This window comes from Varroa destructor, unplaced genomic scaffold, assembly GCF_002443255.2.
Source record: "Varroa destructor unplaced genomic scaffold, Vdes_3.0 BEIS01000004.1, whole genome shotgun sequence".
In the NCBI taxonomy this organism is placed as follows: domain Eukaryota; kingdom Metazoa; phylum Arthropoda; class Arachnida; order Mesostigmata; family Varroidae; genus Varroa; species Varroa destructor.
In genome coordinates this window covers 38,040,783-38,066,566 of record NW_019211457.1, presented here as the reverse complement: position 1 = coordinate 38,066,566, position 25,784 = coordinate 38,040,783, and the positions used below count along the sequence as shown (strand labels likewise).

Here is a 25,784-nt window from a genome sequence, read left to right as displayed (position 1 = left end):
AGACTTGTCTCAACATGGCGTTAGCCTTAGCCGGAGGTCCGAATCACGTCAATCGGCTATGCAACGATTGAATTTGGCGATCGCGGCGGATCTGGCAGAGCGTAATTCGGGCTTGTTTACGGCTGTTGCCGCCGCTAGTTACGGTAACCAACACTGAACGGTAAGCGTCAAAGCATTGAGCACGCGTTCCTATTTTCCGTCGCTTGCGGCTGTTGTTTCGACGAGGTCGGAGTCGCGCAGCCGCCATCAAGCATCGCGATAGTGATGGCTAAAGCCGGTCGTATAATGACAGTCGAACCTAAGACTGTTAAGCATTTATAACTGCAGGTGGCCTTGCTTTGAGGCCTGCACCTGTCGGCGATGTAGATATTCCGTGCAATTCCAGGAAGATGCTTTCTCACTGTGTTGTTACTATTCTTTGTACGGGCTTAATCAATTTGCTTTGACTGCATTGCCTTAGAGACTCTACATGGAAATGTATCATTTTTTGAATTACTGCGATACACAAATTAGTTACATCAGTAGTAGCAAAATGGTAATATCATAGATTATAACGGCTGTTGTTGCCATTGTTGTGTCAACAAATTATTGTAAAGATGCATTTTCATCTTCGCTCTGAGTTTCGCTTCTCTCCCAATCCGATAATAACTACCAGCGTTATTTCGAAGTTTTCGTTTAAATGTATTTTCGACCTTTAATGATTTTGAGCGTCACGTACTTTTGTGCAGACACATCCGGAGATAATGGCTCTATAACGGAAACTATATGTAGACAGGGTATCGGTTTTGTTAGACAGGACCTTCACGATCACAGGACCGCGATGTGGAATTTCAAGCAATAACCAACGACAGATGGCAGCTGCTTTTCTACAGAACGCATATGAGAAATTGTCTCGCATCGATCGTCTCGCCTCTTTCGTCCAAATCAGGTTCTCAGAACTGCGTCTCAAGGCCACTTCCATCAATGGTGGAGGCTCACGTAAATATACGCTCATATATTAGCAGAACAGCGTCGGTCGCGCCAGTCGCAGAGTGGCTGATATCGAAGGGCTGCAACATATACGGCGACGATCTACATACTGCAACCCTATATCATTTATGTTACATCATTCTAATGACCACCAGCAGCTGCGGCGCTATTATGAACAATGCTACCCTATTATCGTCGTTGCGTCATCATCGTCAATTTTTTTCTTCATTATGTTCCCTATCTCGCTGGCCGCTTTGCTTTTTCCATAAGGTGCCCAGATGCCGGGAAACAGAACCAGACAGGGCCGGGTCGGCAAAATCAGCAGCGGCGACCGGCCGACCGCGTGCTGCCAGCCTGGTTCAACTGATTGCCGTAATCGCTGCGTAGCAGAATAAACGATGCGGTGCCCCTTTCTATTCTGCACGCTGCTGCTTTCCTTTTTACTTTTTGCTTGCCTGACTCGACTACTACATAGTGTCCACTGGCATAAGCGACCGCCAATGAGAGAGACCATGGGGGCAGCTTTACCCTGTTTGAATGTGTGCATTTGTGTGTAGGAGTCATTCAACATTTCACTTTTTAGCTTGCATTTGCAGCATATATGGTAGAGCTACGATGGGACATACAATGTCAATGCTACCGTTGTGAAGGCAAAAATGACGTGTCTTTGAGGGGAGTCAAGTTCTGCTATTACCATGATCGCGGTCGCTGAAACGGCGGTAGCAGCAGCATATTCTAAACTGTTCGGCGGGTCGACCACTGCCAACACTCGCAAGTGCTAGATAATACCACTAGACCAAAGCGAGATTAGACCTCACATTGCCCATATCATAGCAACGCTACGAAATAAGGAAGATAGTAAGAACAGTATGCAAGTTTCGGGTGTTTTTCTTTTTTGAAGATTTCTTTTTCCTTTAAACTTTCTTTCTTAAAGGAATAAATGTTGTTTTTCGTTCGCTTTATCCTCTTATGCTGCCCTTCGCTCTGCCCTGCTGTCTATGCCATTTCGATCCGCGAGCAGCGTTATCATCGTTACGTAGCGCTGACAGTAGCAGCAGCCCGACGGTGTGCTTGCTTCAGGGGAATCCACCGACGCTCAAGCAGTTGCTCGACGACGGACGGCCGCAACTTTGCAGAAAAAGAAAACTGATGAAAGCTGATTGACTCTCGTGGTTTGGCAAAGAATCAGTCGTCTAGAACTTTTGCGCTCTCATTAAGTGTGCGTAGATTTGCCCTTGCTCCCAAACACAACAGACGACGACAGGCAGCGAAGCAACAACAGCACACGTTGCCCCCCGCCCTCCGTCCAGCGTCGCGCAGAGCATAGGTCGTTGTCGCTGTCAGTGCCAGTTCGATGGTATATACATAGGTATGTATACCTGAGTCGATGACTTTACTTTAGGGAGACGTAAATGACGTCCAGCCGCGAGGCCAAAATCCGGTTCCAGCCACTGTAGTCGTCGGCTACGGTCAGTAACCTTAGATTGATCATACTCTGATAGCCCCTTCTAGGCATGCAACAAGGCCTGCACCTGCTTCCATTGCTGATCTATATTCCTAACCTACTTTGAAACCATCCTATAATAGTAGTTACTCGCCGACTATTAAAGTTAAAGCTGTTACAGCTTGGTATTCGAACCACTATCTCAGTTCTCAGAGCAATTAACATCGTCGCAAAAGGTACGCTACTGACTGCTAAGCCCATGGAAACTTAAATTTTAATTCGTAATCTTAATCTTTACGATGATGTCTCCCATCTATTAACAACAGACACTAACCTGCACAGAGGGACCACAACATCGTTGCCCCTGCGGCTGCCACTCGCAAACGATAACAACAAAAAGTGGCTGGGGCAACAGCACTCGTCGTACTTCGACATTCAGGTTCGCGTCGTATTCATCATCACATGACGTCTGCAAATATTGGCATACATTGGCGCAACCAATAGAACCCAGCGCTTCACCCTCAGGATGCAGCATCGTCGCAAGGGTGTTACTTCTATCGTTTGCAACGGCAATAGTAAATCATCCACCGACAACATGCCGTCGTCTTAGTGGCCTTATTAGTGTTTTTTATGCTCACCGCGGCCTGCCAGGTCGACATTCCCTACGGTTTCATCCAAAACAGCAGCGTCTTCTAATTCAATGACGCTTGGCGAGCAGCAGGCGACATTTATCATGCAGTTGACACACCCTCCATAGCGGTCTGTGATGACTCGTGCCAATATCATCATTATAAGTGTTGACTCGTCGTAGTGCGATCGATCGCGCTCGAAAATGATGGACCCAGCGTTGTTTGTAGATTTAGCGGATTCTGGGCGGTCTATCTTATTCCTTTGTAACTGGCGATAAATTGGCAGCGATGGCTGCTTCTGGCTAAACGTGTTCTGCCTTTGGGACTGGAGAAAAGAGAGGAAATAAGCGACGTTTTCAATGTATTATTGTCTGGTGCGTATTAGTGCCACGCAATAAAACACATCCACCCGTTCGAAGCGCTGGATAGCACTTCACTTTGCTCTGCCACCTTGGGGGTCATGTTTGTCTAAGGCTGCCTGCCTAGCACAAGAAGCCAGAACGAGCGGTGGACGCTTGGCATCTATTCACCGGTCCTATTAGGCTGAAAAAATAAATGCTGTCGTCGCTTACTGACTCAACATGATTTGCCACTAGGACAAACAGGGACGACAAGAAGTGGTCGTGCAGGTTGGGGTGAAGAATTCGGCCTGTCGCGGCGAAGACTACGCGACGCCGGTGGTGATAACATAAATGAGATAGATCAAGACAGGTTACTGACTTCACCTCACCTCAGCTGAGACGATATCAACGCGTCCAGTAGCACCAGCCACACATGCACATCGTCTTCAAAAATAAGAAAAAGAAATTTCGCAAACACGGAAACGTCTCCCACTTATAGGCATTTTAAGGCAGACCTAGGATCCCTCTCCGATTGCTGTATATATATATTGACGCGTACATACCAACGGCAAAAATACTGAAAGGTAGTGTTAATTTGAGACGATGGATTAAATGTCGACGCACGAAGCATTAAAAAAGAAACAAACGGAAGATCTTCGACACAGCGAGGGCAGCAAAAATATTCGCGATAAGAGTGATTTTGGTGGCTGTAAATCTGGGACCGCTACGAAATCTGCGGTGCGACACTTACTACAAATCACAGTTCGGAGCGGCGGCCATAGGGGTCTGAGGACGACGGCGTCGGCGGATGCAGCAAATCCAGGCAGGCAGGCAGGCAGGAAGGCAGGCAAAGATAGTCAAAGATGATCCACCTCGGGCGTCCACCATGTCTTTAGGGCCCGAAGTGGCTAACGAGCCAAAACAGAAGGAAAACTAATAAAAGACATCGAGCGGAAAGCCTAGATGTAGGAGATCTCAAGGTTGTTTGAATATTCGCTGTGACATTCGCAGTAGCTGCAATAGTTATAGGGACAAGTCGATAGCCACCAAATAGTGCACTGGCGTATCCGCTCCATGTGTTTACTTATCTGTGGTATCTTAACTTGGCGACGACTAAATACAGTGCCATAATAACAACAACAACGATGATGATGATGATAACAACAAGAAAAACACAACAACAACAACAACAACTGTACACTGGTTGCTGGACCACACAGAGAAGTCTTACATGTTGTTCAGAGACAGCCAGCCATAGTGACGAGAATGGGGAAGATTTTTGTCAACACTTGAGGCATTATGCGGCGCCGGTAACAGCGCCTGCCGCGGTTGTTGTTGTTGTTGTTGTTGTTGCTGTTCTTGGGTTATACAATACAACAAATAATAAGTGGGAGACAACAGCCAGTCTTCCTTTCATTGTACTACTGCGTCTTTGGAGCGGAAAGGAATGGGAGAGAAGACACCGAATACCAGTCAAAAGGGCGCAATCCGCATGAGACAAAAGAGTTACTGTGTTCGCCCGGTTCCACTGTGACTATGGTTTTTTTCTGGTTACCTTGATGAACATGCAACAACCCCAAGGAGGATGCTATCGATTGATAGTCCATAGGCCATATTCTTCAGTTAATACCGTCACATACTGCTGCTTTTGTGCTGTCTGAAGTGGTGTGCCGAAGATCTATCGAAGGTCTGCATGCGAAGATGCGAAACTCAGTTAGTCTACATGACCGACCGGCCGGCCGGCCGGCCGCCTGCCTACTGCAAACCTGCTCGCCTGCCTGGCCACCTAAACCTAGCTGGTTCTGGTTGCAGTGACGGTAGCGGCCGCAGTAGCTCATCATATGGCGACGAAGTGTTATGCCATCTACCCGCTTCGGTAAGCAGTAGTAATAACAGTTGTCGTAACTGTATACATTGGCAGCAAAATGATGTGTCTAGTTGCCTGTTTGTCTGTGGTTCGCCTACGTGTTGACGCTCGGTAGTCGGCAGGCGAAATTCGCCTCTGTGAAGGGGGCTGTAAAGGCGCGTCGATAAAACGAGGAAAGAAGACGGCGGCCCCGACGTCTCGCTGCTGCCGCCTGCGACGCGGCCAAGTCCATCCGCAGCGGTACCACTACTAGTTCTACTCTTAAACCGGCAACAAGCGCTGCCAAGTTCAATGTTCGTTGTGAAGTAAACAGAATCAATGGTGGATGGGTAGATGGATGGCTCGTTTCGTGCCGCTTGTAGCGTTCGAGAGAAACCAAGACGCGAGATAGTGATGAGTGTGATGGTAGAGTAGCTCCGACTCCGGTATGGCTTGTCCGGCTATATTGCCACATTACTACTGCATTTTATACTTACTTATACTATCGCTATTTTGTCAGAGACAACGACCACTGTGGTTCCGTAATATGCGGTAGCATGGCCCTCGGCAAGCCAAAGCAAATCATAGTTAGTAGTATAGTCGGTTAACGCCAGAGTAGGGAACTCCGTTCAAAAAAAGCGTCGTTTTGATGGCCATTTTATCCACCGATACTTATTGCTACCGACGGTCATGGCAGTCCGACAACGGTACGGCAATCAATGCAGGTCCAGCTTCGTGCACTGCCACTATTGTGGATCGTCGGATTACAATAGGAATCATAAGAAAAGCCACCGAACGCAATGTTACTTACAGCGATTAAGCATATTAAATATTTCTCACGACGCTTGTTAAAAGAATAAGTATCAGAATAATTAAATGACCACTTTCGAACACTTAAAAAATTAGTAAAACATTTTGCCTTTACATGGGAGTTTTGATTTGAAAAATGGCGACCTACCGCGCACATTTATTGCGCTAGCAGCGTCGCGAGCATAAACAGCTAAATTATCAACTAAAAACTAAAATTGTTTCCGTACAAATAACTATCGCTGCCATTAGAGTAAGTGGACTTCCCCTTGACTTAAACGAAAATTACGAAACCTTACTGGGGGTTCTGACATCTTGTAGATGCAAAAAACATCCTCAAGGTTTTAGGTTATGTATTTTATACATTTCCTTTTCCAAAGCAATTTCAAATGTCAACAAATGAGCGAAATAAAGATCTATTTAAATTTAAAGTCCTAACTAGACCTTTTTTAGACGAGAACAAATTGCGGCTAATAGAGTTTTTCATTTTCTTTACTACTAAACACGGCCATAACAAAGAGTCTATCTTAGCAACACCTGTGTCACTCTAACCTTTAAACAGAAGCGTCGAAACTTCCCTTAAACGTAATAAGTTAAGATAGACGAATTTTATCAGAATAGCGCACACAATTCCAGCTAAAGTTGAATTGCCCATTGGGCCAAATACTCGACGTACGTATCTCCAACGATGAGGAAAATATTCGACACTTTCTGTGCCACGTAAGACAACGCTGATAATTACATCGTACTCCAGCAATTCTACGAAGTTTGTGCTCTTTTTTTTTTTCGATTCGAATAAACAATTATCTGTTTGGGAAGCGACAAGATGGGTCCGCGCGGAGCTCCAGTCAAGCGCTCAAGGGAGCAACACCGGCGTCTACCTGAACCGGCAAATCGTTGCTTTCCCACAACGTTCTGGCACAACAATATTCTAAAGATAGACTGAAATCGAACTATCAACACATTAATTATGACAACCTTTAAGTCGGCTTGGTAGCAGGTCAGGGTTTCAATAAAGATATAAACTAGATCGAAATCGGCAGGGCTTGTCATTGGCTATCGATTTACAGTTCTGGGCTGGGGAAAAAGAAAAGGACAGATCTTTCCACACGGCATAACCTGGGCGTAGGTGTTTCATCAATCTTCGCAGTAAATATTGCTTATTCCAAAGAAAAAATCAAAATTGAAGAACGTGCTCTGTGACTACCGGAGATCCGTAATATTGGTTTTTTGGTCGCTTGTTGATATGTTTGTCATATTTGCCAGTCAGCCACAGATAGGTTATGCAGCTACGTAAGACTCACCTGCGATGCTTTGCCCCATGAAGGCGGCAATCACGGTCAGGCTCGCGACCCACCGGCTAGCACTAATTCGATAAGCCATATTTTGTCTTGCTTTTAGCCACAGAGGGTTAAGAAATGCACCACTATCCACGGAAGGAAATAACAACAGCTGAGTTCGTTTAGTTAGTGCGTTTTTCTTTTGATGAAGTGCTGTTGTTGGCAAAATGTTGCTTCGTTTAAAAGAATCAACTCGGGTCAGGGCCGTCGCAGAAGCCTGGAACTCCGGTATGGGGAGAACAAGAGCGCCTGGAGTTACCAATAAAGGTACGCTCAAAAACGACAGGGAAACACCGAAGTCCAAAGCATGCACTGGAGCACTAATAGTAATGCACTGAGTAGGAGCCCGGAGACCAGTCAGTCCACAGTGGGCGACAGAACTACTTCTGGGCACAGAAGACCCGGGCGCCGGCATATGGTTCGGGGAAAGGGCGGCTGTTCCTGCCCTTGCCGATCTTACTCCTCCACCGAGCGTCAAAAGCCCAGAGGACAGAAAATGGAACGATCAGAGACAAAAAACAGAAGGCGGCGAAGACCCAACGAGAGTGGACCTGGCGTTATAGGCGTCACTTCAGCGTTGGTTTCGACGGCCTCTGTGTTTTCTGCCGGTAGACGGTACAACCGGTCACGGCGGCAGTACCAGTGGCAGCTGCTTTCGTGCACAACTCAAAGCAACGGTATCCTCCTTCCCGTCTTCCCCCGGCAAACGGCACCGCTGCGACGACGACGATGACCATCGGTGAAGAAGAGGGAGCCAGTATGCTTCTGCTGCTGTTGCCAGTAGGTCTGAGCCTGCTGCTCAGAAGTGATCCTCTAGATCCATGCGCGTAGCGTTGTTGTAGCTGGTGCTGCCACTGCTACATCTTCATCAGACTGAGAACAAAGTCCCACTAATGCAGAAGGCGGTTCACATCCACTACATAATAGAGAATCACCTAAGTCGAACTATAGTGGCAAGTCCGTCGGGCTGGGCTAGTGGGTGATACGGGCCTTGAGAGCTCACTAGTGAAAAAGAGCAAATTAACTTCAAGGTAAATTTGCTAAGTTACACTGATACACCATAGCAAATCATCATTTTCGATATCGCCAGCGGCAACAACAGCAGCAGCTGCTACACAGACAACCGTCATATGGAAGTACGATGGATGGATTGATGCATTGAACAACATGGGCACCTGCCCGTTATGTTCTTCTAACGATTGCTACTAAACTGTAGCACGGTACCGATGGTTCAATTCGGTCACAATAAATAATCGTTTTAATTATAGGATAACATCGTAAAGGTGATTAATTCGAGAGTGTCGAGCTGACCGGGGAAGCGGGGCAGAAAAAGGCAGGAAAAAAGTTAAGTTTCAAAATATTGTATTGTAGCATCGATCCTCAACATGACAGTCCTTCTTCAAGTTTGTAAAGCAGCCATAAAAGGCCAAGTCTTTGTTTGTTCCTTTTTGTGCAGTTGATACATGATGAACATGAACAGTGCGGCGGAGGCTTGTTCCACATCGCCCACTCCCATACGGACGCCGGGTTGTTATAGGAGCAATGATGAACAAAGGATTTTCGGCGGGGAAAATTCTGCAACCTACTCTGTCATCCGCTTACGTCTACGGCAAAATGGCATAGTACTATATCTATGATTGCGAACGCTCCAGAGCTTAATTCTATGAAACTCATAGGGGATTCGTCGTAGGCATTTTTCAGTTTAATGTTACTCACCGCTTGAAGATGGTATCTTCCATGTCTAGTTGTCATCTATGTGTTGATTAATGTTCTCTGTATGATATATTCTAGATGTTACATACGCGGGCAAAGCTAATGGCTTTCTACTTCGTTTCCATTAGCTGTTTATAGGTTCTCTCAACTGGACTACGACAAATATACGATGGCGCATTGATTTTAGGTTAATTAGATATATAAACGCAATCTAGCGGCAAGCACTAAACAGTGAAATAGTAAGATACTTTAGGATTTATGGCCAGTATACACTAGAATGACTATATTTTGACATAAAAAGCCTTCACTACGTATTTAAATATGAACTTACTCTAAAAATTCAATTATCTATTTTATATAATAAAGATTACAATCTATAATTCTATATGTTTATTCTATGTTGGAGGCTATATTTTTCCAAACGAAAGATTACCAATTGCTCGCAAAGCGCCCAACTCAACCTCTTCTCAATACCGATCTCAGCCATTATCGCTGATATAACGTAAATACAATTCATTTTCTACGTGGAAATCGTACGCTTCTGACCTTTTGTTTGCTTGCCAGGTTGTCGATTTCTGTCAGCAGATGTGACGAGCGCACCCACTTACCATGTACTACAATCCAACATATACACGAAGGTGGTGAATAGATCGACCGTTATAAATTAATGTGTTGTACGTATAAATGACATCACTCATCGGTTCGTTAGTCGAAAATAATTAACCCTACAACAAGATATAAACGTTTTCTTTAAAGTAAAGAACCCCCGGAGGTAAAACTGTCGACAGTCTGCTCGATCATTCTGCCGTAACTAACGGCGTCACCTTCGTAGAATTAGTTGCGACACTTTCTCATTCTATCAGTGCACCATAGACCCTTAATAGGACAAAATGGAAGAACGATTAATTAAGTCCACTCTAATTATTTGGGACACGGCCCATACTGGCTTTAACTACAGTAACTACTGACAGTAATATATGCGGACGAGTCGGTCTCTATACACTGAAGACGTTGGTTAAAGTGCCGCCCAATAACCTGATGCCAAAGTACGGTGTCAGCAATAAGCTCCTTCAAATCTCCTAGCAGTCACTTTTATAATGGAAAACTTTTTCTATAGGGTACACGTTTTTGCGTTTGACGGCCAGCTGTTGTCGCCTGAACAGAGTCGTGTTAAGTAGCCGATGCTGAACGGGCGCCAGGGCTTTCGTTGCCGGCACCGGTCACTGAATGGTTTTCGTCATCCGTTGCACTATTCCGGGTCGACAAGCGCACACGGATCGCTCATCGACCGCCGAAGACGTAATAGGATATTGCTGTCACAGATCAACTTCTAATCACAGACAAATTTGCGGTCAACTGTTGAGGTGATAGCTACTGACAATAACTAGACTTCTGGCTCATAATCGCTTGTGGTTCAACAATTTTTTCTCCTTTTTTCCATCTCTGTACCCCGCTACGTTACCCCCTGGGTTGACTAAATGTGTCGCGAAGTTTGCAACGGCGCACACAATCGGTTTGAAATGAAATGAGCAGAAGATGCATCAAAGATCGCTTGTCGTACAAGTTCGGTTGCTGAAAGGAAAAAGTCAATCGTCACCGTCACAGCCACCGCCCCCGTTAGTATCGCTGCGACCTTATTGAGTCGATGAGAGCGAAATCATTAGGTTTTGATGGTACTTCATTGATCGGCGCATTACTTAGGTCAACGGTCACTGGCCGACGTTATCAAACTGAGGAGCGTTCCACGTTAACAGCATCTTAGTTAGCTTATTCAGTAAAGTCAATAAGGAGTAGGGAGTTGCTTCGCTCAGCCGATGAAATACGCGTCCGCGTCTACGTTCGGCGTGTGAAGAATAAATGGAATATATCGGTATCGTTGAAATATACTTTCTACTGTTGACCCGATACGCTGCTTAAGAGAAGTGATGCGCAGTCCCACGGAGTACGGTAGAAAATCATATGAACGATTATCGATCTCTACAGGGAACAAATCCCTTGCCTGATTCGGCCGATTTTTCCGTAACACTTCGATAGGCTTACAAAACAACAATTGACGACGATTATAGTGATACCGATACTAATACTGTTCAAACAAATAAAGCCTTTAGAATGACTATGCCAGTCGTACCTGCCGATGTGCCCCTGCGTAACGACTAGTTATCATGGCTTGTTCCAGAAAAAGCATTCAACACTTCGAAGCACAAAATTCATGTAGACATAAAGATATTCTGCCCCCTTTAATTTGGTTCCTATAGCTTCTCGAAGCATACTCTTACCTGTTCGCCCCTCTGAGCACGTACATGTCGATTGATATGAGTTCGTTTGTCAATTTAGTACGCTGCCGTCAAACTCATCGTCTGAGTAAATAACGTCAGTTGGCAGTCTTAGAACGCTTATCACGTTCGATGCAGAACGATGGAAGATAAACCTAAGATACATTCACCTTAAAAGATCGATTGATATTTCTATGTGGAGACATCAGCATGTCTCGTTATGGGTAACTTCTGTAGGAATTGATGTGACTCTGCCCTAGATCTTCCACGTCGCCTCTCTTCTAACTGGTCTGATCGGCGTTTGTTAATAGCGCTCATTTTCTTCGTCAAGATGTAATCTAAGCTATTGTACAAGAATGTATCGCCCTGAGTCGTTATGGCTGTTGTCGTCGTGCTTGTGATCGTGCTTATTTCAGCTGTACCTCAGTTGTGTTCGTTCTTATTTGGTCAAAAGGCGATGACATATGGAAGGGATATCTGTCATTAATTCTTTGAGGTATCGTCGCCAGCTGCCGGCGTCACTGATGACAGGAGCCGCTGATAGAGTCGGTTAGTCTATTTGGTTCCTTGTAATGACCACTGGCAGTTACCATGATTTTCGCTACCACAGTATACGTGCTGCGCTATGATAATCTGTAATACGTAATGGACAATCAATGGAATAGCGCTAACGGCAAAACTCATTCGTTATATTCGAATTTTTTTTTCTTATGTGTCCCTATTGCTAATAGCGTTACATTCGCCGCGAGAATCTCTCCGGCAGTGATTAACTTTAGTCTCAGTCAGTGTGAGTTAGCCCCCTGCAGTGGAGCGGGTCGGCTCCTCATCGTGAGTGATTTCTCGTCCGGTTTCGAGCTTCAAATACTCGGTCGTATGTTGTGGTAGTCGACGGCGTCACTGTTATCACTGAGTTATGGCCTAACAGCACGATAAGTAGGTCCTGGAATCAGTCGAAACAAAAGGGGACCAATTCCAGAAATTAATATAGGACACACAAACGGCAAGACATCTGTTCCAAGCCCCTTAATAAGTCGTGCGACAACCTAACTACGCTATTTTTGTACTGTCAGGTGCAAGCCCGTCCAGTGCAGACCGTATTAATGTTGCACGTGCACGTTTAAAGCTGCGATAGAATTTTCTATTCCGGTCATAGCAAACCGTGTTACGAATACAGTCGAAAAAGTCCTTATGTTTCAGTAGGGCACTTTGAAAACCGAGAAGACCAAACACTTATGAACTTCTCGCCGCCGTGTACACAGGCAATCAGCAAGAACATAATCTATTGAGTGAATTTGGTTTTACCTTTAGCTACGCCCTTTTGTCATCTTCAATTCCCAAATTCAGTAACGGCGATCCTTGCAACGAAGCTGCTCCAAATCGTATCTCTAAGAAGCACTCCAGATCAGTAGTAATCGATAAGCTGATTCTGTCGCTAGAGCCTCGTTGATAGACCGCTGTTTGTGGCAGCTCTAACGCTGCCAGAGCGTCGTTGTGCATGCAGGAAGTGGTCTTTACGAATGGAGGAATTATTCTACTAATTAAGAGTTGATTAGGAATCTCTGATCCAATAAAACTAGTCGATGAAGAACCTACAATCAACGATGGGCATGCATACTGAAAACATACAGCACGTTAGGCTTACCGACATCATGCGTTCCCATAGAAACTAAGCTGTCATTAGGGATGCCCGTGACAAGTTTAAAAATTTCGCGAAATAGCGTCCTAAGTTATAGAATCTAGGTACACCTAGTGAAATATCTAGGTTCGAAATTCAGTATAGACGCCATTTTTTTCTGTACAGGAAGTCAGCCTTCTAAAGCGATGTTTAACGACAGTATCGGAAGTGAAACCCGAAAAATTTCACAGGTCCAAGCGGTCCCAATGGGTAAGCATGGTCATGCGGACTACGACCAAGATGGTATCTCACTTTCCGTACATAGCCACTTGAACGACAAAGAGCTTTAGCTGAACGATAGAAGCGTTTTGAAATGTTTCCGTCTGAATGCACAAAACCCGGGTAGTGTAACAGCATTCTTCATAATCTCGATATTGCTACATGATAGAATTTCTAACATAGAGCTATCGTTGGATGTCCGTTTTGGGGCTTCTCGATGGGATAAAAGAGAATGATGGGAAGAACAAGTGCTCTCCCGTGAAGATTACACCTAATACAAAAGCGTTGATGTTTACATTGTTGTACATCTATGCGTCGATCGCCAATAATAGTCCGTTGTACGGCAACGAAATGGTCTCTGAATTTTTATACCAGCTATGCCGTATTATATATTAGTGGAATCCTTATTAATATGTAAAAAAGCTTATGTTGTGACTGACCACCGACCAGTCAGTGAAGAAAGCTATGTTCATCTACTTTCGTATAGCCAAATAATTCTTCTAGGTTGTTCGAGACGAGGCTCGTCTAGTCAGTCCTGGTTCTTAATTCAGTCACAGCAGCAAACAGGGAACAATTTTCAACTTTGTCTGAACTGCAGCCCTTTCTTTCTCTTCTCATTGACAGTTTATCGTACTGTCCACTCAAACGCTTCAAACATTCAAACTGATCACTGACTTAGAGGAGACTGCCGAGGCCTGAAAGAACCTGAGCCTTAACAAATGGGATTATGAATCGATAGAGGCTAATCTGCCCCTTGTCAATTGGACCGACTTTTTGGACTCTTGTTATTCAGCACTAGCAGGGCCCAATCAGCACAATGGCTATATACGATATCTGATCAAGATTCGACACACAAAGGTGCGAGAGCACTATTAATACTTAAAAAACCCGTGTAGTTGATTGAATCCCAGTAACCTTCTCATCTTGAGTTTAATTTGCACAAGATTCTATCGACTTCGCATTGTTATGAAATCGTCCATTTGCTTCAAGCTCGTCTTCAAAGCGATTGTTTTGGTACGTCAACTGGCGCGTAAAATGTTGAGAGGCAGTATCGCTCTTAGCGCCAGATTATAATTCTTTTATCTTTCGCCATTCGGCTAAAGCTGAAAAGTCCTAAGGACCTCTTTGAGCCAATCTTTGTTTTCTGTAGCGCCCCGAGGGGGAGAATATTTTAATTGTGAACTATTTTGAGGGTCCACCTCAAACTATTGTATTTCCATTGACCTTACCAACTGCAAGGTTAAAGAACTCTCTGCTAAATGTAGTTTCATTGTTGATGGGACCCCGATTTTTTTACAGCAACCTTAAACTTTCTTTGAAGGCTCCTCTGTGTGATAATGATCCGATCCTATGAGGGTGGAGCTATTCTTTACGTTTCAAAGTTTCACAGGTCACGTCAGTAACTAACGATGTCAAGTACGCAATGGATAACTACTACTCGGTACCTCAAGGGTCTTCAGCTTGCTTGCCTGAAAAAAGATATATGGTCGACGAAGCCACAATAGCTTAGTTAGTGGTACGACAGCTTTTTGATACTGACTAACATGGGTCCGAAAAAAGCAAACACAAATTGGTGACACAATGACCCAACGCTGGGTGCTATTTTAAAATCCCCGCTAGAAATTTGACTGCATTTACGAGTTAATCACAGTGTAGTGACTACGCCGCCTATTAATTTAGCAGGATAATAAGTTATATGATGATGTTTTTAATTCTATCTTTAGTTCTAGAAGCGCATGCCTTTCGGCTGTGCTCCAAAAATCATATCTCTTGCTTGATGTTCTTTTAGCTGAAATTCAACATTAGTCCTATGCCGACGGCTTGGCTCTGGGGATAGCAGCGATCGGTCGTTCTGTATCTTTTATTGGCTGTGATGTAGTCCATAAGATATTTGAAAGCGCGTCTGCTAAGTCAAAGGTGCGAGTGTATAACATTTGACATATTTTAAATGATGTGACTACTCCTGCAGTGAGCTTAATGAGAAATTCAGGAATTATAGTGAAGCTTGAATTTGATCCCTATCTTACCTAGATGAATAGACCAGCATCAATTACCGTTGGTCCCGTTTTTCGGCGCTATGAAATATAAAAGTGGGCATTTTATCTAAAAAGTTATTTCGTATGTTGTTTAGAAGTTTGGCGGCATACATGAAGAAAGCCACCGACGCTACTTAACGAGTGTGCAGTTGTAGGATCGTCTTTAGATGCGGCGTAAATAGAGCTAGTCTATCTCCTTAGTCTAAATCTTTTTTGAACCGATTTTTAGGACAAACTGCAGCAGGTTCAATAGGCTATATCGATACCGTATCGCATGCATTATTATCTAAATGTATGCACTTCGCAGTGAGGACATGATGGTGGGTTAATATGTTTTTCTATAAGAAGATCGCCTTTTATTAGAGAAAATAGTAATGCATACATTCAAATCATATTATTTGTACAATCATCATGGCACCGAAGACTTCGTATAGTAGCTGCTTAACTTACTAACAATTTTCCCCTCTTAATTTAATAGACGTGACTTTAAGTAAAAAATAAAAGACGTGGGATTAAGTAAATTTCCTCTCACATTTAGAGCAACATAGATGTTCCATGTGGAAAACGTTGAAAAACTATGTAATCGTTATGACCATGTATGTATATGGATAATATCTCCCTTTAAACGAACGAGACCTCAAGTGGCGACAACGATAATATTCGGGTCGAAGCCATAATGAATTGTAACCCACTCATAGTCTTTGGCAGGTAAAAAAAAAACACTTAATTAAAGATGGTGACATAAAGAAGTTGCGTCGAAGTTAAAACGGTCGATAAGGAAGCTGCATGTATTAAGGGCATTATTAATTATTTCCAACAAGTGGTCCTGATGCGGGTAGTTGCTGCTGCGCGCTGATCAACTTCGCCTGTGACAAGCTTAATGCCAAGAGAAATAGCACTCAGATAAGACCTGTTGAGCTAAGAATGTACGTCGCTATAACGAACTGGGTTCAAAATGAAGGGTAGTCTTTCTGGGATTCCGCAGGCGACAAAATTCCTGGCGCCGCTACAGCTTCCAGTGCATAGCGTGCTTTACTAAGCACGTCCCTTGCTAATTATAACATCTAATTAACACTAATTTGGCTTTGGAATCTATCCATCGGGCCGCTGTTGGTCGAGTCTTCCACCGACGTTTGCGAGCCACGAACGGCCCGGCCATTTTCGTCACTTGCTCATATGTTGTCTCTTGTATGATTGCCATTGTACTACGATAGTATCTATTGAATTTAAGACGTGATTCCTGAATATACTCATCCTTTCTGTCAACTAAATTAACACTAGCCGCTCGTAGACCACACAGAAGAGCTATTACCATCATCGTCATCTCTGTCGTGGCACTACATGCCGCGTCGTCTCGACACGGCCAGATTCGTTATTGGCTGAGCAGTTTCGGTTCTAGGTCCTTATGCCGCAGTGCCTGATGTCAGTGAAACAATGGCGGCTATTTGCACTGACAGCTGTCGTTGCGGTAGAGCTGTTGCTTTTTCTGACAAATGACACTAGGCGACTAAATGCTAATATATATAATAGTAGTAATGGTTCGTGCAACGGGCGCATCATTCTGCCTAGCCGCCTGCCAAACGATCAGTGTAAATTAAGTTATTCCATTCCGGCAAAAATTAACTAACTGTGCTCTTGTTTTTATCTACAGTTGTGTACGTGGCACTCGTGCACCGTGCGTGTCACAGACACACACACGATTAGTGTTGGCGATGAGCGTAAGACTTTTTTCTAATCGGTAGCAGCGACGAGGCCGGCTGCGGCAGGACCAACTTGTTTTGTCAGTCTGCTGTCTTAATTTGTCGATGTTCTAGGAACATCTACATTGGTTGCGGTTCTTTGAATGTTACTCAAGTGTATAGCTAGCTAGCTAGCTAGCTGCCGTGTTGTGCCTCGATGAGCGGTAGCAAACGTAATCATGACGACATTACCCACAGCTGCGGTCGAAAGACAGGGGTACTCGAACAACCATATAGAAAGTGCACTAAAGGGAACCACATCTGGTGCGTAACAGGGATGAACAAATCGGTATCCGGCGGCTTGTTCTTCCCTCCCGGGCCCCCACCTCAACCCATATGAGCTAGAAGCGCTCCAAGAAGGCAGACGGCCCACAGCAGCAACTGAAGCTGCTGCTACTACCACAGACCACGGCTTGAAAACGATGTCAATACGCACTCACGATGATAATGATGACTTTAGAACACAAATGATGAAGTACAATGATGAACCACCGGGATGTTGACAACAGTAATAAGGGCGACAACAACCACTGGGGGGGCGACTATATCGCCGGCAGATAGAAGATGTCGATGAAGAATCTGACGACGACAACGTCGATGATGATGATGCATAGGCGAAAAAGGCACATTTATGGCGTCTACTGCGTTATAATGTATGAACTGCCTTTATAACCGTCTATATATATAAGGAAATTCTTTACGCTACCCTGTCGCCATCACGTCCCGTTTCGTAAACTTCGCATCAATGATTATAATTAAGGTACACGAAGTGGCAGCATTAACAACATCGCGAGTAACGTTATCATCGGTCACAGTTACCGCCAGCACAAAACAGCCGCCTGTACAGTCGCGTAAACTCTTCGCCCTATACCGATCATAACTCGTAACTACCAGCCGTTAACTTCTAAGCGATACTTCTATTAGTTGATATTGCCACCTACTTAGCTGCGACCACGAGTACAGCTGCTTGTAGAAACCGTACTCTGAACTGGAAGCTCGTTGCTGATCATTGAGCTGAATTACGGCCGGGACATTCAGGATAAGTAAAAAACGCACGGAGAAAAAATGGCAGAAGGAAAATGAATACCGATGGGTGAACGACTGACTCAACGACTTGGTGAGTGTCAGCCGCCGCGTTAGGAAATAATTGGCCGACTTAGAATACGCACCTCACAGAAGCACAAGGAGGGCAGCGACGAATCGACCCATTCGAGTGAAGTAAGCTTGAGTTGGCCCAGCGGGTAACTGGGGGTTCACCAGCAGCGACGGCAGCAGCAGCTGGCGAAAGCCGGCCTAGGCTGATGACACCGCTGGGACCAGTATTATCAGTTGGGCTGAAAAGATTATGGCTTCATCAGCGGACGACGTATTTGCCATTCTGTGCCCGTGCGTTGCTACAGCAAGATGAAGGCACTCGAGAGGCAAAACGGCACAGTGAGAAACAAGCACCGTTATACTGCGAACAACACATATGGATGCGCACGCAAGTGGCTGCTCACTAAAGCAGCGAGTTCTTTTCGGAGTAGAGAACGAAATAGACGGAAGAAGGTGTTTACACGGAGTTCTACTATATAACCCTAATGGGCAATCCGCCGCCGGACGGCCATTGCAGCAGCTGCGGCAACAGCGACAATAGCAAAGATCGTGTTAGCAACAGTAGCGGCTATCGTCTGGTTCTACATATTTCCCACGTGTTCTCATCCATTTTTGCAGATCTAACCGTCTTTGTCCGGATTGCGGCCCTCATTGACAGCAGGAGCTGCATCGGCCAATGAAGTCCTCAAACAGCGTCTTAGCCATCCAGGCCAACAGCGGTCCAATCGCATCTTATTCGCTCATTTGCTCTCGGCCGCCATTGCCGCCGCGCCCCATTCTGGCGTCGAGACGAATCGTCGCGAGATCTCCCATTTAGATTGCGTTTTCGCCGATGGTGACCTATAGTTAGTTATTACCAGCACGACCAGCCATTCCATCGTACCCGTTTTGCGGCTTCTCGCTATCTGCGTCAACTTGAGCTTCAACCCAATCAGTAAGTTTGGTCATCTAATGACACCCATCGCTACTACGCGGCGGCAGCAGTAGCAACTGCAACAATAATAGCTATAGCAAACGCCACATCGCCTTCATAAGAGAAGCACAACAACACCAAACAAAGCAATGCCAATAGAAACCGCTGGCTGGCGGCACCGCAACTTCTATAGCGATACGTTTCTTTCGCTCGTATTTCGAACAAGTACACGCAAATTCACTAGAAAAAAAAAAAAAAAAAAACTAGAACGATACTGATCATTTTTAGACGACGCCGTCGCGTTCGTAGTGGTCATTCGTAGCGCAGAGTACAGGTACGTCTGTGACGCTGAACGCTATTCGCGTATCATATTTTATCATATGAAGGCAACCATCACTGGTATTATTATTATACGTATCGTGCACCGTGGCCACATCGTCTGCGGTATACGAATCTATGGGAAACCTTTCTTCCATGAAACTGTATCGGTGCCATTGGGCTTACCCTAATTAGTTATGAGCGCGATCCTTTGTCGACCAATGTCTCCTTGAAAGTAATCCACTAAAGGTAAACACCCGGGTTGTATACGCAGGCTCGGGCCCACTATTTAAACCCCTTAAATCTAAACTGGCGTTGAAAAGCTTTCTCCAGCTACGATAAAAACAATTTCGGAAATTACGTGTCAGCATTAACGAAAAATCTATGCGATTCTAGTCAATTTATTACTGTGCTCAAGAATTGGGCCACCATCACAGGCCAGCAGCAAGGCTCTACCACGGTTTACCAATCGTCTTTATCGACCATCGGAGAGTCGTGTCTTCGTACCTTGGCCTAGTCCTAGTCTGGAAGCAACGCGGATGCCAACAAATTTAGCAATGACATGTTAAAATAAAGAAAAAAAATACCGCCGCTGTTATGAGTAAGTAAGAGAATTTCCGCAAATAGAACGATGCTGAAAAGATTTTCGAGATTTCCCTTTGACGAGTTCCCAATGCAGTTAGTGACTCGGTGTAGCATCACGACTCGCATCTGGGTCCCCGAAGTTGTCACGACAACAACAAGTCGTCTTGAGTTGTTAGCATAAAAGCGTCTATGTTTAAGAAGCTATAAGCACCATAGCGACTGCATGCTCGCCTTTTTGACGTTGGGTACTCATCATTGGATCAAACGGGAACGACGACATCTTTGCTGACCAACATTGCGAATACGGTCTGCCTATTGCACGTCTGGCTAGAAACGCCATATATTGTCGCTGCACTCTGGATGCTAGTAGATAATTCCCTAATGCATTAGAAATTCACTACATTTTTTTCAAAAATGTAGCGTATTTCTATATATATATATATATATATATATATATATATATATATATATATATATATAGTGCAGATGTCGATTAATATAGACTAGACCTATAGAAGATATTGACGGTGAGTAGACTTTTGAGAGATGCTTCTGAAAAATTGGTAATTTTTTTGCTTTCTATCCTCACTTCTGGTGGCCTTTGGGGCTTTGTCAGACTTTCTGGTTGCGGAAGAGACATGGATGTGCGACACATACCATCAACTGTGGAGCGTAGAAGCGTTATTTCATAGTCAACAAGTAGCCTAAATAGAAATCAACTTTGGAGGATATCTCGCATATTCGTCCATTATGTTAGGTATAATATAATGGCATCAGATCTGTATTTGCTAAAATGGACTATAAAATTTAAGGGTAGTTCGTAATCGATGGACCTTAGGGACTTTGTTAACCTTATAAGCTCCCTTCTCTTCTACATTCACTTACAACTGATCTCTTAGGAAGGAAAGGTAAAATCTCAATAAAAATAATAAACAATAAAAACGGCACAAAATATTATCCATTTGAACAAAATAATAGGTAATATCGGTGTCCTCCTGCCTTAGTTTTTTTATAATGCGCACGGACACACACATACCCACATACAGCCACCAACCCACCCACCCACACACACACACAGGCACGCACCCGCTCACATGCATATGTATTGCTGGGCACTGCTTCTCGACTGTTATAGCTCCCAGATGCCATCAAGCAGCTTTGCAGTGGTGGCAAGAGGCTTTCAATGACAATCAGAACCTAAGTTTATCATCAGAAGAGTTAGTCGGTCAATTTTTTGCTTCTCCTCATCGAGAGAAGTTGCATTTTGCGTCGCCCGACAATGACGTCTTACCACGACAACCTTCCGCAGTTCGTTCGAGCCATCAGCGTTGCTTCAGCGGTTGATAGAGTACCGGGACTATATATTCGTGTGTGGATTAAACGAAACTTAAACGGAAACGATTAGATGATTAGTCCCTATTTCACAACTCTTCCATTACCTCGACTTTCAGCATCCGATTTCGCCAGATGCGAGGAAGACTACCTCTGGCACTATCAATTTGATAATAAATGCAATCACGACAGGCGTTGAATTGACGAAACTGCCAGCGTTCGCACTTCGCTACAGATGCGCCGCGGCCAACGAGCGTTAAAGTCAGCAGGGACTGATTTTCTCATGAAGTTATCCCTCAAAAGTTTTTCATGCTTCGGGACAGCGTTTAGCTTACCGGTGGACTACATAGAGCTGGTCCGGAACCATTATGTCTGACCCTTTCGCCTCCTGCTACGAGCGAGTGCGTGTACCCCCTGATCTATTTAATAATATATATATTTTTTTATTTTTTGCATCATAAACCGCTTGCTTTCAATGCTGACCATTACTATTCAACTAGTGAGCTTAGCGATTGAGGGCGCTCCGACGTAGCGATATATTGAGGGCAAAAACGTGAACTCGGCCAAACCCCGACGTTTCTCATTGACTTTCGTACAGAGTAAGCTGACGCTATACCGGGGCACAATAAGCTGACTTAATCGAGGTTGTGAAAATGTCACACTGTCTTAACGTTCCCGTATAATCATGCCATAGTATAGCTCGCGGCTGAAGACAAATACTTTACCGGAGAACTAGCTGGATCATAGCAAAAACAGCTAGTGTAAAGGAAGTATAATATACCGAACAGGTAATACCGTGTGGGTAAGAAATATCCTTCTCCTTACTTACAAAAACAGGACCGTTTTTGACTGATTATTCAGTCTTTTTAGGCTTAAGGCAGCGTTGAATGACATCAATGACGGCCAGATGAACGCAAGTTTTCTACAGTTCAACACGTTATGTTTAGTTCTGTGATCCGCTACACAAATAAAAAAAGTTTATTAGCGTCCTAATAATATCAGCGTATTTATTAGCTCTTGGTCCCTTAGTAATAGAAGTAACTGTCTCGAACGCTCAGCTAAATCAAGCACATAGATTCCTATTTGAAACGCGTAATTCTCAGAACAACAAAGATCCGTTGTGACAATGGATGACAGTTTAGGATTCACGAAACCTGGTCTCGGATCCAAACAGGGTTAGGACGTTTGTAATTTGTATGCGATTATGATACATTTGTGTTAATTGTGAAATCGATCTTTTTTTTCTACGGGTATATACGTGTAGAGTCTGTGCCAACAAAGCTCTGGATCGAGGAAAAGGTAAAATCTACACGTATCATCAACATAGATAGAATAATATTTCTCGCTACTATGGTAAATCCTTTTTTGTTTTTAGTTTAGTTTTGTTGAAACTCGCTGGCCGTTCTGTATCATAAAGGATTACGTACAGAGCAATCTTTCAAGACGCCTGCCCTGTCTCTTCATAGAGCTACTAGTTTGTCGCTTCGAAGTGCTCAGCGGCGATTCGTACTGAATCCTACAGATGTCCGTCGAGGGGTAAATTGCAAAAATAGAAAACCAGTTAGAAGATTATTAAAAGAAAGAAAATATGGCGATACACATGTCGGCATTAGCTTATTTCAATACGGTCCAATTTGTGTGGTGACCATTGAAGCGCTATACTTCCAGGCCAGTGGATGTAACCCATTTCAGTAAATACTATCAATAAATATAATAAAATACATAAAAATTCCATCGCATCAGCGTATAGAGTATTATTATTATTATGTATATCGATAATGATGAAGAACCCGCTAACAGACACCGTTCGTTTATGTGCATATTGATGGCAGAGTGCAACTGGATCATGGATCGATGTTTTTTTACCCTTACTAAACGTACTAAATTAGATTTAATAAACTTACCTCTCATTTGTTCACTTATTACACGAGTTCAGATGGCGCTACTCGAACGAAGGATTCGTAAGTGATTGCACTAGATACGCCTTCAACAGATATGCAAGCATCTGCTCAGATCCACCGTGACTATGTCACGCACTCTCGAGCAGAGTATAGCGACGCCTTACACTGTCTCTTAGAAGAGGGTCATTCGACTAATCCTTAAAACGTTCCACCTGTCTGATTCTATAGCAGACTATTATCAACTCAACGTAAACGCTACGTAATTGTTGCGCATTGCTTCAGGAATGACTATCTCGTTACATATGATGAACGTGGCGTCGAGACGAGCCTACGTAATTTATGGGTGAAGAATAAATGAATAAGAATACTTGTCCAGACGACTAGAAAATTCAGCGAAACACGCTCAGAAATCCGATATTCTACACAGGCCGCGACCACCCAATTTACTGGGCCGTTTGTGCATATCTTACAACCGAACTTCGACTCAGGTTGTTAGCTACTTCATTTGACTAACCCTCAATCGATATGTCAATCATATATGTGGTGCCTAATTGATAGAGAACAACGTATTCGGTAACGAGTTGTTGGCGTTTACGGCGCCGCTGTCATCGCCGACGTCGTCATTCTCTTGTTATCTAGTTTCGGCCTCCGAAGTAATCCAGATCATCAGAAATGTATATATTTATATTTCTATATAGATACATTTCTACCGCAGGCATCACGGCCGCATATCTATTGCCGTTTTTTCTTTATTTCTTTAACAAAGTTTCCCGGAGCCGACCGACATTTCCTTCGCTCGTCCGTCCGTCCGTCCGTTCGAAAAATGTTAAATGTCTATCTCTCTCTCCTTCTCGGTTGTGCATGTCGTATATTTGTGATGCGTGTGTCAAATATATATATGTATATTTAGAACAAGTAACTGGTTGAAAGAGATCTGTTGCTGTGTCGCGTATGGCTAAAGATGAAGGGTGCTATTGGTGTTTCTACCGCTGCTGCTGAGGTATTCTAACGTCAACGTTGTTGAGAGGCAAGCCAGAGTGAGGGCGGGGCATGGGGAGGGGGTGGACGTCACTTGTTAGTTTAGCTGGCTAGCGCGAGCAGGCGGTAACGTCTCACTTGGTGAGCTGACACCGCATAGAAAGCAGCAAACCACCAGCATTGCAGCTGTTGCCGCCGCCGCAGAGGAAACTGCCAGTTTGAGCGACCATAGCCTCTCACTGTGGAAGACGCGCAGGAAGAAGGGCAGATGTTGAAGAGCGGCATTGGATCGCGAAGTGGCAGCGGTGGAAGCATCGACTTGTCGTGGCAGCCGGTCGGATTGGTCTCCGGTGATTTCGACAGCGGCGCTCAGCAACGATTCCGAAAATGACAGGCTATAACAATCCGGCAATGGAACAGCAGGAGTAGCGAGAGGATTGCACTGCTATCTTAAAAATGGCCTGTTCATCTCTCGTCGTTGCGCGTGAAGTTTGTTGGAATTCGCCTCCCCTCCCACCTGGCCACATCCCAGCTCGGATGGTGCCGGTTCTTCTTTCCCCTCCTTCCTTTTTTTCGCAGTTCCTTCGATGGGTCTCCCCCATTGATGCTGCTTGTAGCGGAGGTATTTTGCCGCTACTGTGGCCGCTCCTTCTTCACGTCGAACACGCTGTATCGAAGCTTCTCGCGATCCGCTGTCTGTCCTGCCACTTCACTCCCAACACCAATGGGGTAGCCAACGCAAGGGACACAACGTGCCTTTGGATGCGATTATTCTTATTATATTGTTATCAGCGGGCCGGGGTAGAAATGCTCAATTTTTCAATGGTTGATTTCGGTTGTTTACACGACGGCTCCCATTAGCTTATCGCTAATAGGGCCCGTCGTGACATTTTAGCGTGTCTTGTTGCCGATTGTCTTCTTGAGCTGGTAACTTCATAGAAGTTACCAGCCGCCGTACATTGTTGGATTAACTGTTCACCCACAGTTATGGAAAGTATAGTTGAAAGCTATGCCATAGATCAATTTACGAGAAGTAGTTACTTCAGTTTTTGATCTGATAGCAAGAGAGAACAATTTGATGTCTCTGGTGACACTTCTGAGCGATCAGTCGCTTGGTAAAGTCACTCGTCTTTAATTTGGTAGCGAAACAACGCGGGTTCGATTCCCTACGCTACGTTAAAATGGCGTTGATTGTCGAGGTGAGTTGAAAATTCGCTCATAGTTCACTAAAGCGTTAAGGTGTCACTGATCGCATACGTCTGATCAATTTAACTTTCAAATATGGTTGCGCGTAACAAGATTCAGCGATGTTCATATTTTGAAACTAGCTAGCTTGCTATGAAAAGTGGATACCGATAGTATCGGCCCAAACTATGGGTCCAATAGGTCCAGGCTCAGATAAGCAGTTGTACTATTTCATAGCTAGGTAAGCGTTGACGTATATTTTTATATGGTAGAAGAAATTTGTTATTTTATCAAGCGGAGAATTATTTTAATTACTTTCAATGAGCTGGTACATAAGAACTGTGGCACAGACGTCAGACGGCGTGAGATTATAGTCAATCGCTGAACAATTGCAGAAGGATCTAACTTATTTGTTTGTTTACGTTCGGCCTTTAAGAGCCTAGATA

At 44.3% G+C, this 25,784-nt stretch overlaps 1 protein-coding gene across 5 annotated transcripts in view; it reads right to left on the bottom strand.

Annotated features, from left to right (window-relative positions):
* LOC111250361 (uncharacterized) overlaps window positions 1-25,784 on the bottom strand; it is a 243,429-nt gene that overhangs the window by 121,973 nt on the left and 95,672 nt on the right. Inside the window, exon 1 of one of the 5 annotated variants that reach the window (XM_022805489.2) lies at window positions 7,341-7,806. The exons of the other annotated variants lie outside the window; for them this stretch is intronic. Within the exon in view, the coding sequence (XP_022661224.1) occupies window positions 7,341-7,791 (451 nt within the window). The 5' untranslated portion in view covers window positions 7,792-7,806. Of the gene's footprint in view, window positions 1-7,340; window positions 7,807-25,784 lie in introns of those variants that run through there. 5 annotated transcript variants of the gene reach the window in all.